This window comes from Pezoporus wallicus, unplaced genomic scaffold, assembly GCF_028554395.1.
Source record: "Pezoporus wallicus isolate ANWC-B61680 ecotype Strahan unplaced genomic scaffold, APGP_CSIRO_Pwel_v1 contig_13743, whole genome shotgun sequence".
Taxonomy (NCBI): Eukaryota; Metazoa; Chordata; class Aves; order Psittaciformes; family Psittacidae; genus Pezoporus; species Pezoporus wallicus.
The window spans coordinates 80,924-98,045 of NW_026637729.1; the positions used below are offsets into that span (position 1 = coordinate 80,924).

The window sequence follows — 17,122 nt, forward strand, 5'->3', positions numbered from 1 at the left end:
AAGAGAAAAATTTTTCATATCAAATTTTAGGTAAGCTGTACCCTTCATGACTGTAGCACACATAGGGAATGTCTTTCAACAGATCAGAGCTAGGACTCCAGACATAAATAGTGCAGTTATTGTGGCCTTGAGATAGTGTACTCCTTCCACCAACAGTCCCAATCCAAAAAGGGTATCTACCATTTATGCTCCTATGCCTACCACCTTCATATTTGACTGATCTCTGATGTCTGTAACTAAACCAACAGGAAATACTAGGTATAAGCACACATATTAATATTAAGGTTGCTGAATTTGACTTTAAAGTTACAGTGAATTTCTTTTCCTGGATATTTTCTATTCATTCACTCAGGATTGGACAACTTATTTTATTGACAATTTGTCTGTCACAGGGAAAAAAATGTATGCAAGAAAGGACAAAATGAATGCCAACAACAAATGGTTTAGAATCATTTAAAGTGCCCAACCTCAATTTTAACTGAAACCATTTCAGGTAAGATTCTCTCTCAAACTGAACCTGAACCTGAACCCATACTATTATTCAGAAGATGCACTGAAATCCAGCTTAAGGGCTTAAAAGACAGCTAAAGTGAACTGTATGGTTTCTAAATGAAACTCATTCAAAGGAATATTAGATTGTAAACAATGGGATTTACATTCTCTCAATTATCCCCCCCCATCCTGCCCGGAGGGGAGAAGAAGGGGGGGAGCGAGTGGCTGCATTGTTCTGAGTTACCGGCTGGATGTAAACCATAACACTTCTTTGTGGTCCCCAATGTGGGACTCGAATGGTTGAGTGTGTCTAATCGTATTTGCGATGAGTATTCACTGATTTGGATTATTAGTCACTCGCCACAGTGATGATTTATTTGCTCTCAGAGTTGTTGCGCTTGTTCTCAGAGTTTCATTATGTCACACCTTACTTGAAGCCAGTATTTGCTGGGGGCCTGGGCTAAGGTTCTTGTTTCGCTGTACTTTATGGTAATGGCTTGTGATACAACAGAACTATTGATCATGAAACTAACCTGGTATGTGTTCTCAGCGTGACCATCACCTCTACACTTTGGGAGCCATGTAATGGGAATTATTAATAATTACACTTCTTTTTTTTCCCCCTCAGAAGGCCAAGCTATGGAGGAGACACTGCCTCACACCTTGTGCTCTCCCATGAGGCTATTGACAGCAGCATTAAAGAATTTTAAAGATTGTGAATACCATTTGAATGCCCTTGAAACCAACCTGGTCTTTCTGCTGGGAACCAGCATGTTGCTGCACATGGTTTAAGGTTAAACAATTATCTAAGAACACCAGAAGGAGATCTTCAGCAAGGTTGGACAGCCACGAGTGGCACGGTGTGGGGGATAATATGGACAAGTACCTAGGTCAGTGGGCACCTCCGGGGTTGGGACTTCATCCCTGAACAAGTGCAAAATCAAGAAAAACTAGTAAAACATTCAGACAAGGTGGGCTGTCACCCTGGCAATACCAGAGTACAAATAACTGTAACATTCTGGGGCTTGGACTATGCCTACCGAGCCCTGCTCAATGTTACCCAGTACCATCGAGTGGAAAAGGATGTCTCTGGATCTGATGGCAAAGCAACAGACACCACGGCAAGGTGTCCTTCTGCAAGCTGGTTTTGCCATAAAACAGAGTAAGGTCAAGGGACCTGCAGAGGAGATTCAACTTCTGGCAATAAAATGGCAAGAAGGACGTCACTAGATCCCCACAGATGTGATCAACAAGATAACAGCAATGTCTCCACCAACTAATAAGAAAGAACCACAAGCTTTCTTGGGTGTTATGGGGTTCTGGAGAATGCACATCCCAAATTACAGTCTGATTGTAAGCCCTTTCAATCATGTTACCTGGAAGAATGATTTATATGGGGCCCTGAGCAACAACAAGCCTTTGAACAAATTTAACAAGAGATAGTTCATGCAGTAGCCCTTGGACCAGTCCGGACTGGGCCATATGTGAAAAATGTGCTTTACACCACAGCTGGAGAGAAAGATCCTACCTGGAGCCTCTGGCAGAAAGCTCCAGGGGAGACTTGAGGGAGACTCGAGGCATCAGGGATACAGAAGATCCGAGGCCGGCTATACTCCAACAGAAAAAGAGATACCAGCAGCCTATGAAGGGGTTCGAGCTACTTCAGAAGTGACTGACACTGAAGCACAGCTCCTCCTGGCACCCTGGTTGCCCATGCTGGGCTGGATGTACAAAGACAGGGTCTCCTCCACACATCAAGCAACCAATGCTACATGGAGTAAGTGGGCTGCACTAATTACACAACTAGCTCAAATAGGAATTCCCAGTCATCCAGAAGTCATCCAGAAGTCATCCAGAAGTCATCATGGACTGGCCAGACAGCAAGGATTTTGGAATGTCACCAGAGAAGGAGGTGATGCATGATGAAGAGGCCCCAACATATAATGAACTGTCAGAAAGTGAAAAGCAATATGCCATGTTTACAATGGGTCCTGCCATATTGTGGAAAAGCATCTGAGATGGAAGGCAGCTGTATGGAATCCCCTCAGACAACACCAGAACAACCAACAAGTGGATAAAGCTGCTAAGATTGAAGTGGGTCAGATGGACTTAGATTGGCAACATAAGGGTGAATTATTTTTAGTCAGGTGGGCCTATGACACCTCAGGCCATCAGGGCAGAGATGGAACATACAGATAGATGGGCCCATGATTGAGGGGGGGACTTAACAATGGACACTATTGCCCAAGTTATTCAAAACTGAGAAACATGCTGCAATTAAGCAAGCCAAACGTTAAAGCCTTTCTGGTATGGAGGATAATGGCTGAAGTACAAATATGTGGAGGCCTGGCAGATTGAAAATATCACACTCCCACTGACCTGCCAAGGCAAGCGCCATGGGCTTACCATGGTGGAAGCAACCACGAGATGGCTGGAAACATACGCTGTGCCCCACGCCACTGCCCGGAACACTATTCTGGGCCTTGAGAAACAAATCTCGTGGCAACACAGCACTCCAGAGGGAATTGAGTCAGGTAATGGGACTCGTTTCTGGAACAACCTTATAGACACTTGGGCCAAAGAACATGGCACTGAGTGGGTATATCACATCTCCTATCATGCACCAGCCTCTGGGAAAATCAAATGACACAGTGAGCTGTTAAAAACTACAATGAGAGCAATGGGTGGTGAGACTTTCAAACACTGGGATACATATTTATCAAAAGCCACCTGGTTGGTCAACACCAGAGGATCTGCCAGCAGGGCTGGCCCAGCCCACACTGTAGAGAAGGATAAAGTTCCTGTGGTGCACATAAATAATCTGCTGGGGAAGACAGTCTGCGTTATTCCTGCTTCAGGTAAAGGCAAACTCACTCATGGGACTGCTTTTGCTCAAGGACCTATATGTAATTGGTGGGTAATGAGGGAAGATGGGGAAGCCCAGTGTGTACCTCAAAGAGATTTAATTTTGGGTGAAAAAAGCTGATGGATTCAATTATAAGCTCTTGCCTGCAATATAACACTTCTATAGCAGCTAAATGCCCATCTCTGCCAGTCCAGACTTTAAACAGAAGATATGTGCTGTCATGATCATCAGCAAAGGATAAAGTCATGGGAAAACCACCAGCAGCAGCAGAGGAAGTCTCCCAGAACTGTCCTCAGGTCACCATTGACTGAACCTGCCTTCCCTCCGATCACCACCACAACAATAATGAACTTTGACAAAACCAGATGAGTTTAGCAGTGTCATCAGCAGTCAACAATCCAGCACTACATACCGTCTATACTGCCCTGAAAGACTGTCACAACAGATGAAGCCTGACATCATGGACTGAATGAACTCAACGAACTTTACAGGGAAGGCCCATGAACTAAGGAATGATAGCTCTGTGTGTTTGTGTGCGTGTGTGTGTGTGTGTATAAAGACAAAAAGTGATGGTATATTGAAAAATGTGAGCATGATTTGAATGGTATGGAATAAGGGGTGGATACTGTCCTGGGTTCAGCTGCAACAGTTATTTTTCTCCTTTCTACTAACTGCTGGAGTGCTGTGTTTTGGCTTTAGTTTGAGAATAATGCTGATAACACACCAGTGTTTTAGTTCTTGCCAAGTAGCACTTACCCTGATCAAGGACTTATCAGTCTCATGCTCTGCCAGTGAGGAGGGGCACAAGAAGCCAGAAGGAAGCAGAGACAGGACACCTGACCCAAACTAGCCAAAGGGGCATTCCATACCACAGCACGTCATGCCCAGTATAGAAACGGGAGGGAGTCACCTGGAAGGGACCAGTTGCTGCTCAGGTCTGGCTGGGTATTGGTTGGCAGGTGGTGAGCAATTGTAATGTGCATCACTGCTTGTTATTGTTTTGGTTTTTTTTCTTTCCCCTTTTCATTTTATATTCTCTTCTCGTTATTTCCCTTATCATTATTATTATTGGTAGTATTATATTGTACTTCAATTATTAAACTGTTCTTATCTCAACCTGTAGGATTTACATTCTTTCAATTCTCCATATCATCCTACCCACAGTGGGGGAAGGGGGAGAGTGAGTGAGCAGCTGCGTGGTGCTGGGCTTAAACCACAACACTTGCAAAGTGTGGTCTGAGTGTAACCTCAAAGAAATTCAGCTAGAATTTTCCAATTAAGCTTTACCAATAAAGAAATTATGTAAAATCCACATAACCAGAATCAAAGAATTTTCCAACAATAAACCTTTGAACACATGCTAACATTACTTTTATTTACAAAGTATAATATATTTCATTATATTTGTAAGCAGATAAATATATCATAAGAAACGGTGATTATTACAAAATACAGTTGCTCTTACTGCAGAGGTTTTGAATCATAGAATCATTGAATATTTAGGGTTGGAAAGGAGATAACCTTAAGATCATCTAGTTCCAACCCCCCTGCCATGGGCAGGGACACCACACACTAGATCATGTCACCCAAGGCTCTGTCCAACCTGGCCTTGAACACTGCCAGGGATGGAGCATTGACAACTTAACCAGGTAACCCATTCCAGTACCTCACCACCCTTACAGGAAAGAACTTCCTCCTTATATCCAGTCTAAACTTCCCCTGTTTAAGTTTGAACCCTTACCCCTTGTCCTATCACTACAGTCCCTAATGAAGAGTCCCTTCCCAGCAACCTTATAGGCCCCCTTCAGATACCAGAAGGCTGCTATGAGGTCTCCACTCAGGCTTCTCTTCTCCAGGTTGAACAGCCCCAACTTTCTCAGCCTGTCTACATACGGGAGGTGCTCCAGTCCCCTGATCATCCTCATGGCCTCCTCTGGACTTGCTCCAACAGTTCCATGTCCTTTTTATGTTGAGGACACCAGAACTGCACACAATACTCCAAGTGAGGTCTACGAGAGCAGAATAGAGGGGCAGGATCACCTCCCTTGACCTTCTGGTCACGCTCCTTTTGATGCAGCCCAGGATACGGTTGGCTTTCTGGGCTGCAAGCGCACACTGCCAGCTCATATTCAGTTTGTCATTGACGAACACCCCCAAGTCCTTCTCCACAGGGCTGCTCTGAATCTCTTCTCTGCCCAACCTGTAGCTGTGCCTGGGATTGCTCCAATCCAGGTGTAGGACCTTGCACTTTTGAAATATCAACCTTTAACCAAGCACAGCTTGTGGAGTCACAAAGTTTTAAAGAACAAGTTGATACTGAAGCCTAAAATCTTACATCTACAAAACTATAAATGCTACTGCCTACATATTATCAATCTACGTCAGAAATTACCTGAAGTTTCTCAAACTCCTCTTGCTAGTTGGTAGTCTCGCAAGGGAAGTAAAAATTTCTTCTAGGATTAACTGTCTATGTTTTTCATACCTGGAGAACACCTATTTAACAGTTACAGTATTATTAAAAAATTACTAATTGTTACATAAAATGTCACTTGTTAAATATTGTTAAAAATTATATATAGAAATATATACTTTACATTACATTTAAATAAATTATATTTAATGCATACCTCGGTTTTAATGCTTTGTTTTGCTTTTACAAAGCAAGAGTTTCTTTAAAAAAATGAAAAACCTTTTTCAAATACAGATTTGTAAAAAAACCTTTAAGTAACAGAAATGTATAAAAAAAAAACTTTGTTTTTAAAATTTCTGCCAGTGGTACAATACACTGTATAGGAAAGTCACACAGTATAATGCTAAGCTTTCAGACTGCAATATAGAGCAAAACTATGGTAACATAAATTAACATGAACACATACATGGGTTTAGAGCACATTTGAGAAACCAGTTTTACTTCATATCCTAAGATTTAATGTTTGCCTGACATGAAATATTCTTTCAATTTATGGGGTCAGGACTGTAGAGTCTGCCTCTTCTTTTGTTTAATCAGAATTACTTTTATAAATACTGGAGTACATCATCTTTAGAAAGATGGAAAACTTCCACTTGAACAAGCATATCTGTGCTGCACTGTGGTTTTCCTGAAAGATTATTTTATCCGCCCCATGAATTCCTCACATAGCCACCTCTTCTGAGGAAAAAGATTTACTCTATTATATAGAAGTATCCTACTAGTTCTATAGCTTGTTCCATTGCATAAATTCAGATCTTAACAAAGGAAATAAGAAATCTTAACAATATGGTTTTCCTTAAGACAAGAAAGGACAGGTACAAGGAAGGGGTTTGTTTATACACTCTAAATAACATATCTATAATTAAGTAAATTCCTTGGCTTAAGCAGGCTATTTCTCTTCAAATAGGAGGAGCTGAGGTAGATCTAACACTGTTCCAAGATTCTGATACCAAACATGCAAGAATAAAATTAGTTCTGAACTCCAATCCTCTATTAGCAAAACCACTGCCTATGTAAATGCCCTAACAACTCTCAGAAGTACAGGAACATGAAAATACAAATTAAAAATTACTTACTGCAGTCACTAATTTTATGGCACATAACTGTAGTTCACTGACATTTTCTACAAAGAAAGGTGTTATTCCCATAGATGATACCTATCAAAGGAAATAAGCTATTGTAAGTATATATGACTAACAAACTGATATTTATGCAGCTTTACAAGTAAGTTATTCAGTCAGCAGGTAAGATATTCAGCAACATGTATTACTTCACATTATTTGCAAATAAAGTTATTAAAGGAGATCTGAATACAATCAGGTCAAACTTCTTAAGTGTACAATAAAAGCCATTAAAGATTTGAACATTAAATGTTCTTCTGCCGATTACATACAACACAATAAAACTGGCTACTGATGTTAATAATTCAAAAGTTTGTACTGATTTCATACTTCATGTCATTGAGACAATCACACTTTACAATCTCTGAGAAGAGGAAAACAAGAATTCTCAGACAGAAGTTTGATAAAACGTACCTGAAGAATAGTTGTATCAGTAAGAAGCTGTATCTCTAGCAACTCTGACAAACTGCTGACAATGTCACAAACTTTGTTATACAACATCACTATAACTCTTTGCTTGTGGGTGGAACACTTGGCACGTTTTGCTTTTGAACTTAAAACACAACCTAGACAATAAAAAATATCTTTATTATTTTTTCAGTTTTTCACATTGAATATTAGAAAGATGATGATCTTCCTCAAAAAAACGTCCCCAAAACAACTCTATGACAACAGATTTGTAAATGCAATTGCTTAGAGAAGAAAAACTATTTGGTAGAATCAACTGGAAAGCAAAAATTTCATGTTTTTATAATTGCTCTGAATTCTGAATCTAGGATTTTTAAAACCATGCTTGAAGTTGGATACCCACATCTGAAGGTATGTATATGAGAACAACACACTAAATGCAAAACATTTAGCATACTAACCACCATGAGGATCCACTCTATACACAGGATCGTATTGAGGATAGAGAGTGTTCTGCAAATGAAATTTTGTGTATTGAATAACTCTTTCTATTACATCCTCAATATAAACAGCTTTAGGCATATTTGGTGATGTCATAATATTGATAGCAGTAAGACAAGCATCAGCTGATTTTGTCACTCTCTCCATAATAAGATCTCTCCATAATCTCTCCTCATCTTCAGTGTCATTGTTCTGTAACAGGCAATAAGAACCAAGATATTGTTAACAAAAAGTCCAATTTTTATCCTTACCAAGTAAAAACTAGCATTATTCTAATACACTTACATACACATACAAAATGTGGTATTTCCTTTAAGATTAAAAAAAATTAGTTTGCTTTAGAAATCTCCTAGCAACTTGTTTGTAACCTTAAGTTACAAGTCTTCAATATATTACTGTATTTTTTTTGTAAAACACAAAGAAGCTTTCTGCGCATTATCAGGAATCATTATGAAGGAGGACTGCCACACTGTGGGAAAATGGGGGAAATTAGAGACAACCTCCCCCCAGTCCCTCAAAGTTATATTATAGAATCATAGAATAGTTAGGGTTGGAAAGGACCTTAAGATCATCTAGTTCCAACCCCCCTGCCATGGGCAGGGACACCTCACACTAAACCATGCCACCCAAGGCTCTGTCCAACTTGGCCTTGAACACTGCCAGGGATGAAACATTCACAACTTTCTTGGACAACCCATTCTACTGCCTCTCCACCTTCACAGTAAAGAACTTCCTCCTTATATCTAACCTAAACTTCCCCTGTTTAAGCTTGAACCTGTTACCCCTTGTCCTGTCACTACAGTCCCTAATGAGGAGTCCCTCCCCAGCATCCTTAAAGCTCCCTTCAGATATTGGAAGACTGCTCAGAGGTCTCCATGCAGCCTTCTCTTCTCCAGGCTGAACAGCCCCAGCTTTATCAGCCTATCTTCATTCAAAAGGTGCTCCAGTCCCCTGATCATCCTCGTGGCCCTCCTCTGGGCCTGTCCAAACAGCTCCATGTCCTTTTTATGTTGAGGACACCAGAACTGTACACAGTACTCCAAGTGAGGTCTATGACAGCAGAGTAGAGGGGCAGGATCACCTCCTTCAACCTTCTGGTCACGCTCCTTTTGATGCAGCCCAGGATACAGTTGGCTTACTGGGCTGCGAGCACACACTGAAGCCAGCTCATGTTCAGTTTCCCATGAGCCAACATTGCCAAGTCCTTCTCCACCAGGCTACTCTGAATCTCTTCTCTGACCAACCTGTAGCTGTGCCTGGGATTGCCCCAACCCAGGTGTAGGACCTTGCACTTCACATTGTTGAACTTCATGAGGCTGGCATTGGCCCACCTCACAGGTGTGTCAAGGTCCCTCTGGATGGCATCCCTTCCCTCCAGCATTCCAAGTGCACCACACAGTTTGGTGTCATCGGGAAGCTTGCTGAGCGCGCACTCAATCCCACTGTCTATGTCTCTGACAAAGATGTTGAACAAAATCAGTCCCAACGCTGATCCCTGAGGGACACCACTCATTACTGGTTTCTAACTGGACATTGAGCTGTAAACTAAAGAAATACTATAACACTATATATATAACACTAAAGAAACCTTATGGCAAAATGCAGCTGCTACTTCCAGGATGGGATTCGGTTGGCATGCACGGAATCTAACTGATTATAGTTCACCAGACAACCCTGCAGCCTTGGCATGTGATAAGAGAAACTGAACAGAGGGTGGAGCAGAGCAAAGGCCCCATGGCCAGGCTCTGCTATATTCCCGGCAGGAGCAGGAACTTGAAGGCACCATGTACTGATAAACCACTGAGCAGCTGACAGACAAGGAAACTGGATTTACATTTGTAAAAGCCTATTTGTAAAAGTGAGAGAATTTTACACCTATCAGTAACAAAGTGTGTATGACTAGAATCACTCAAGCTCCATAGGCATAGAGTTAAAAAAATGAAACTAGTGTTACTATGGAGAATCCTGGACAGATCCAAGGGCCTCCTACAAGGTCAGGATGAACAACACTGACAAACAAAGAACTGATAGTGGGAGAGGAGGCTTTGCCCTTCTGTAGGCAGATTAAGAAACAGGGGCAATGAATCTCTAATCAGGAAAGACTATCCTTGAATCTTGGTACATCCTGGGAGCACATGGATATCATCAATATATGGCTTCATGCATCAGCAAAACATGGGTGTCCTTTTGATGAAAATAACTATTCTATGATTCTATGATGTAAACTTATGCAAATTTACTGACCACTCTGTACATGGTGGGATGGTTATAGGAAGTTACTAAACTGAATCAAATTGTTTAAATATGTGAAATTAGGAAAGGCAAAGCAGGGCAGACTCCTTCATAACTCCTGGGATCAGTTGATGGTCTGAACCCATCTTTTCCCCTATAAGAATGTCTATTGGGTGAGAGCTTGATCTTATATGCACTAAATTGATTAATGCCAGCTGTTATTAGTGATTATAGTCTGGCTGTGTATCACTTAAACCTTGGTTTTGCAGACAGTCCCTATCACTGGCAATCTCTGAACCTTATCCTCTTACAAATTCGTATTTTGTAAAATTAAAATCTTCAGCTGAAGCCCGTTTTGTGTAAGTCTCCGGAGACTTGAACATTTGAAATAAGGGATTTGACTCAGTGACACTGTCAGTGGGGGTTCATGAATAGGTTAGTTCAACCAGTCCCCGATTCAATAGGCTGCCCAGTATGCAGACAGGCTGGTTGGGCATAAGGGTCTCATCCTTTTGGGGAAACTTGCAGGCTGGTCAAATATAAAGGGTTTGAGGAAAAAAAACACCTTGTAATGTGACAGTATTGGCATGCAGGACAAATTTGGATAAGAAGGTGCAAGCCCCCTAACATACGTCCACTGGCCTAAGGCAACCACCCATTCCGCGACACACATTTTCTGCTCAAGAATGATGTACCTTAATCAAAATCTAAACTCTTTCTTCTAGTGTTTTCTTCAGTGGCCTATGAACACCAGTTGCTGCTTTGATCACTCTAGTTTTTGCCACTACAGGGAATTCTTACACAAAAAGACTGTTAAGTCACAAAAAACTCATAAGAATACAACTTTCTCCACAGACCAACTCATCTATTATCAATGGGTTTAAAACATGTCTTATCAAATATAGCCATTTAGATTTAGCACAGGTTATAGAATCTCTGTATTTGTGTTTACACAATTATAAAAACAAATGTACATGAAGTTAATGATGTTCAAACACCCAGCACCACTGAAATATTGCAATAACATAATTAATAGCAAAACCAAAGGGAATTTTTAATAACTTCTCTGGTACAGGAAAAAAAAAAAAAGAGATTCTTTCCTGTTTGTATAACAGCAAAGTTCAACACTGTTGGCTTTCCTTGTAAAACTGAGGGGTTGGTGAAACCCTATCAACTTTTTCCCTTTGGGGTAAGAGAATCTAAAAATATCACAGTACATTATATATATGAAATATATATATTTGAAAAACCAACATAAATCTGAAAATCAGGAGTTCCCTGTAAATTTCTTGCATAGAATGGCTTTAAATAATTTGTTCCTTGTACAAAAGAGGCTTAAAGAGACAATACAAAATCACCCCAACCCCCCCCCCCCCCCCCCCCCCCCCCCCCCCCCCCCCCCCCCCCCCCCCCCCCCCCCAAAAAAAACAAAACAAAAACCCAAGTAGTTTTACATCTTTTCCATTTATTCCCCTTATTAATCTTGAAAATAAAAAGAATCTGTAAGAGCAATCTGCCTCTGAAAAATATCCTGACATGGAGGTAGGATATTTCCACTGCACTGTAAAAGAAGTTTACTCCTTAGCAGAGGCTTCCTTTGCCATAATGACCTGAATCATGTTTAAAAGGCTTTAAAATAAATCTAAAACTTGTATGGCTAAAGATTGCTTCCTTTTTAATTGAAGCTTCGTCTCTGAATTGTAATAACTGGACAATTTCATTAACAGCTTAGTAATATTGAGTTTTACTACAAAAAGCTAAAAGAGAAATATCACTTTAAAGACACTGGCATAAAGACTCTACCATATTCAATTAGAGTAGGTAAACCAGCACCTTCTTTTCACTTATTCTTCATACTGCTGAAGACATTCAAAACCATATACTAAAACTTTGAAAACTCAACAAACTATCTACATGAAAATATTTAGGCACAAATGACATGTCTCTGGTTTTTATTTTCAAGTTCAAATTCCTCCTTTCCAGTATACATAATTACTCTCTATTTCTGCAGATCAAGAGTTCTTTCCATAAAAATTAAGAACTCTATCACTGCCACAATATTGTTTTGATTACAAATCATGGAAATAAACAGATATATAAAATTTGCAATATCACATCTCAGCCTCATTAAAAATACCCAAACAACTTCTAAATTCCCATGTAGTTTTAGGTATATAAGAAAAAAACCTAAAGTCTTAAACTTCCTGTTAGTTTTGCTTACATTGATAGCTTCAACTGTGCAACATAAGAGGAGACCTAAATAAAGCACTTTCCTAGTTCTTCATGCTCAGGAGAAGGATACAGTTTACATGAAAGCTATAATATGACTTCCATTGTGTAAGGGATGTTTAATGCACACACAGAAAAGTAGCAAAGAAATGTCCAATGGCGCAAGTTACACCAGTTACCATGAATCAGGATGAAACTTCAGTATTTAAAATTAAGTCAAAAGACAACTTCACATACATCTGTTAGTTGTCAGTACTATAGTAGAACATGTTTAGCACTGAAAGAATATGTTGAATTTTACTTCAAATCTTAAAATTGGGCAATCCCTTTACCACATATATATTAAATCAGAAATTCCTTTCACACACACAGAAGATTTGAAACTATCACTATATGGGACTCAAGTGAAGAAAACTATTCTACACAATGGTGTGAAATGATGTAATTTGAAACTCACATGGTTTAGTAATGTAGAAAGCTTTGATCCATCTTGAATATTCTTCTCCAAAATATTCAGGACTTTTACTATTTTATCTGTTGAGAGCTAAAACAAGTAATAAAACACATCAAACAACTGTAGTAACATAAAGGCTTATAAATTGCTGAGGAAAAAAGAAAGTCCACAGATGAAGGACAGAACATGTTATGTAATCTGACAAAATTAAATTGTAAGAAATCAGAGATAAGGATTGGATCTCAACTTGCCTGATTTCTGAACACATAACTGAGAATGCTGATAACAGAATTAAACTAGCAAAATATTTCTAAGACTGCAATCAAACTGCATTTCAAGTAGCAAAATCCACAGAAATGTATTTAAAACTGAATATCTGTAATTAATGTTGTATAGTTATACACCTTTGCTTCTAGAAACATAAATTTATGAAATCCAAGTATCAATCACAAATTCTATCTTACCATGCAGAGCTTTATTAAGATAAAATCCAAATTCTATGGAAAAGCAGAAAAAAAAATTCCTGATACTTGAGCGCTAATAAAAAGGAAATGCATTCTTAACAACTGCGTTAACTTTGAAAAACTTGCATGTTGAAAAAACCTCAAAGTCGCTTAATTATGTGTCACGGGTTCAGCAGTAGGTGTCACTTTTCTCCTTCTTAGTAGCTGGTGCAGTGCTGTGTTTTCGACTTTAGTCTGAGAACAGTGCTGATAACACACCAATGTTTTTAGTTGTTTCTAAGTAATGCTTAGTCTGGTCAAGGACTTTTCAGTCTCATGCTCTGCCAGGGAGGAGAGGCATTGGAAGCTGGGAGGAAGCAGAGACAGAGCACCTGACCCAATCTAGCCGAAGTGGTATTCCATACCACTGCATGTCATGCACAATATATAAACTGGGGGGAGTTACCTGGAAGGCCCAGATCACTGCTCGGGTCGGGCTGGGTGTCGGTCGGCGGGTGGTAAACAATTGTATTCTCTCCCCTTGTTATTTCCCTTATCATTATTATTATTGGTGGTAGCAGTAGTGGTTTTGTGTTATACCTTAGTTACTGGACTGTTCTTATCTCAGCCTATGGGAGTTACATTCTTTTGATTCTCCTCTCCATCCCTCCAGGAGTGGGGGAGGAAGAAGGGGGGGAGTGAGAGAGTGGCTGCGTGGTTCCGAGTTACTAGCTGTGCTTAAACCATGACATGATGTTCTACAGAATTATAATTAAGCAATCTGTAGAATATGCTAAACTCCAGAAGAGTCAGTTTCATTTATCCAGATACTATTAGTGCTCACTTTTAGAAGCAGCAAATTTCTAATTTTATGTATACATTCACGTATGTAAAAAACCCCAGGAAACAGAGGTTAATGGCAAGAATTGTAAGGAAAGATAAACACTCGGGCTGATAACACACTACAGAGGAAGGCAGGGAGATAAAAGAAAAGGCCAGTAAGAATATCTAAATCTTGAATTAACCCCTTCAGAGTAACTTGCATAAGTGGCTTCACAGACATTTCACAAACATAGTAAGTGGTCAGGAGCAGGCAGAGTAAGAATTCAACACAAGACTGCCCAAAGCCAACAGTTCTAGGAAGATAAGGAAATCAAGAACATTGTTTCTAGAGGTGCGATACCAAGAGTTTGTGCCGACAGAAAGTTCCCTTGAACTGAAGTCAGGAAGAGCTTGGCAAAGAAACCACACTATGCAGGCTACAATAAATTAATCTTCTTATCACCTGAGCCATTAAATCTTCTAGGTTTGAAAGGACTCTTCAAAGAGAAGAAGGAAGTAGTCAATTCAGTGTGATACTGGATGGACATCATAGATTTACATTGCGCTAACAGCATATATCAGAAAGGGTGATTATTTTTTTTTTTTACTTTGCCAGCAGGTTCTGTTTTACTGTGATTGCTCAACACTAGCTGTAAGGAGCAAAGACTATAAGTTGATGTGCTTTTGTGAAAGTAAATTCATTATTTTGGATTTTACTTCTCAGGCATGTTACCTATTGGCATATAGTGTTATGAGTCAGCACTAAAACAGAGAAGGACCATTCAACAAAAACATCTCAGCTTCAGAGACAGTAGCAGTTAAGATGTAACTTTTTAAGCACTTCAGCTAAGTCAGAAGAAGCACAACTTTTCACAATATCTGTCACATGCACACCTGATGAGGGTGTAATATTATAGGGAACACAAGTTTTTGTATGTTTAACAAAATTAAATGCTCGAAAAGAGTTAAATACTATGAAGATGTACCTTGTCCATAATGCCCATTGCCTTGATTTTTGCAGATTCACTACCCAACTCACTAAGCTGATGCTTTCCCAGCAGCAATTCCTGCGGAATCTCATCATCACCACCTAAAAAAAACCAAACAAATAAACAAAGCCCAAACAACACTAAACATTAACAATCATATTTCAAATAAGACTTGAAGGAAACCTGTATTTTCCAGTCAATATGAAAAAGCCAACTGAAGAAAAAGAAGTGATTTTTCAAATAGCTGGCATCTAGTAGTTCCATCTAATGAAGACTGATGATGACAACTTTTGGCTGTGTTAAAATGACTACTTGTTAAATATGACTGAAGGTAATAAATTAAAAATATTTTTAATATAGCAAAGTCCAGCTCTTGTGCAATCACCCTCATTTCAGTAAAACTAATCTTAAATGATTGCAGCCCTAATTCTAAAGTTCAAATCTCGGGAAGGGCAATATATGAAAACACATAGGAAATTAAGTACCCTGGAATAATCACATTTGCCCTTACAAAGAAACCCCATGATGTTACAAGTCATATAGAAAGAAGCAATTACTTAATTTTTTAATCTAAGGTTGTAGACACCATTACTGTAGTGATTTGTTTACTATGCTCCTCCCCTTGTTCTAATCTTGTGAAAAAGATGGTAGGAAAAAATTAATGAATTCTCCATTAACCGTTTCAATATAAAGTCATCTTGGTCAACCTGAACTACTACCTCAGACACTTATACTAAACTGGTTTATTTTCCACTGAAATGGATAAGGAGCATACAGTGATTCAGTACCTCACCCATAAGTGCATAATCATTGCTGCTGAATTGAATAATCAATCTCTGTTGAGCCAAAGGCCACAACAGATGCAAAATTATGTGCCTCAGACATTACTGGCAAGAGAACCATCTTGCGTTAGTGTTGCTCACAAAGATATGTCTGCCAGGAGATAACACCCTAATGATATCCCAAAGATGCATCCTATCCATTCCAGAGAATTAGTTGTCTCATTGTGATTTATGTCCCTTTTGGATTCTACAGGGACAAAGAAGAAGGATCTTCTTCTTGTAGCAGCAAGTGAAATTGGAAAGTAAATGCCTCCACTCAAGGTGGAAGCCATATAAATGCAGTATACTGTAGCATGTATCACAGGCAGCTAAATCACAAAGGAGGAAGTTTGAATATACTGAGATGCAATATTTTTTCTTTCCTGTGTTTCTAATTGGTGGAAGCATTTTGAAAATTTCTGACATATTACCAAAAGCTGTTAAATCCATGTCTTCTAAACTTTCCAAAATATTCTCTATTGAAGCAGTAAATCTTTTGAAAGTTGAAGAATCCATCATTTCTGGAGAGAAAAAAAAAAAACAGCAAGCAAAAAACCCACAGTATATAATTATTTTATATACAAAACAGAAAACACAAACTGTAGAAAATAAATCTTCTAAAATTACCTTCAGGTGTTAGTTTAGGTTCATAAGCTTTCCTCCTCTTTTGTTTTTCTTTTTTCTTAATTTTTCTAGCCACTAATTAAGAGAATAAAGGTTTGTTTATATTTCTTAAGCTTATATTCAATTCTGCATGTAAAGATGTTTATTTTAAAATGTTTAACATAGTGTTTAAAAATGCACTAGTATTATGGAAGAAAATAAAAATTTTAAAACAATCAGTTACCCTCACTGAGACTAGGAGAAGGAAAATAATCATCCATATCAGAGTTTTCGGGACTACGATTACGGTAACGGCCACTACCAGAAGTCCTCCTTCCTTCATGATAATAACCACTTCTCCTATGGTCACCAGAACTTCTTCTGTCATGTTCTTCATACTCCCAAGCTTCATCTCTATCCTTTTTATGTCTTTTACGAGAAGCTAGAAATGAAATGCATTTTCATTATAAGTACAAAATTCTACTTTTAATAGCTCAAAATTATACATTTGCAAGTTAAACACTATTGTACAGATGTTCTGTAAAATAAGTAAACACTAAAACTATCATAAATTTCTGTTATTCTAACAATTTCTTTTGATTTACATGAAAACTGTGTCTGAAAACAATACAAATTTATAAGACATTTGTTCTTTTAAACAAAGTCAGGAA

General features: G+C 38.9%; 1 protein-coding gene across 1 annotated transcript in view; it reads right to left on the minus strand.

The window, feature by feature from the left end:
* LOC130598206 (nipped-B-like protein) overlaps nucleotides 1–16,912 on the minus strand; it is a gene marked incomplete at its 5' end in the record, with an annotated part of 50,505 nt that extends 33,593 nt beyond the window's left edge. The window contains 9 exons of the mRNA XM_057407421.1: nucleotides 5,751–5,851; nucleotides 6,905–6,985; nucleotides 7,364–7,515; nucleotides 7,819–8,050; nucleotides 12,777–12,863; nucleotides 15,025–15,128; nucleotides 16,280–16,369; nucleotides 16,476–16,547; nucleotides 16,696–16,912. Of these exons, the coding sequence (XP_057263404.1) occupies nucleotides 5,751–5,851; nucleotides 6,905–6,985; nucleotides 7,364–7,515; nucleotides 7,819–8,050; nucleotides 12,777–12,863; nucleotides 15,025–15,128; nucleotides 16,280–16,369; nucleotides 16,476–16,547; nucleotides 16,696–16,912 (1,136 nt within the window). The remainder of the gene's footprint in view (nucleotides 1–5,750; nucleotides 5,852–6,904; nucleotides 6,986–7,363; nucleotides 7,516–7,818; nucleotides 8,051–12,776; nucleotides 12,864–15,024; nucleotides 15,129–16,279; nucleotides 16,370–16,475; nucleotides 16,548–16,695) is intronic.
* Nucleotides 16,913–17,122: the final 210 nt, after the last annotated feature.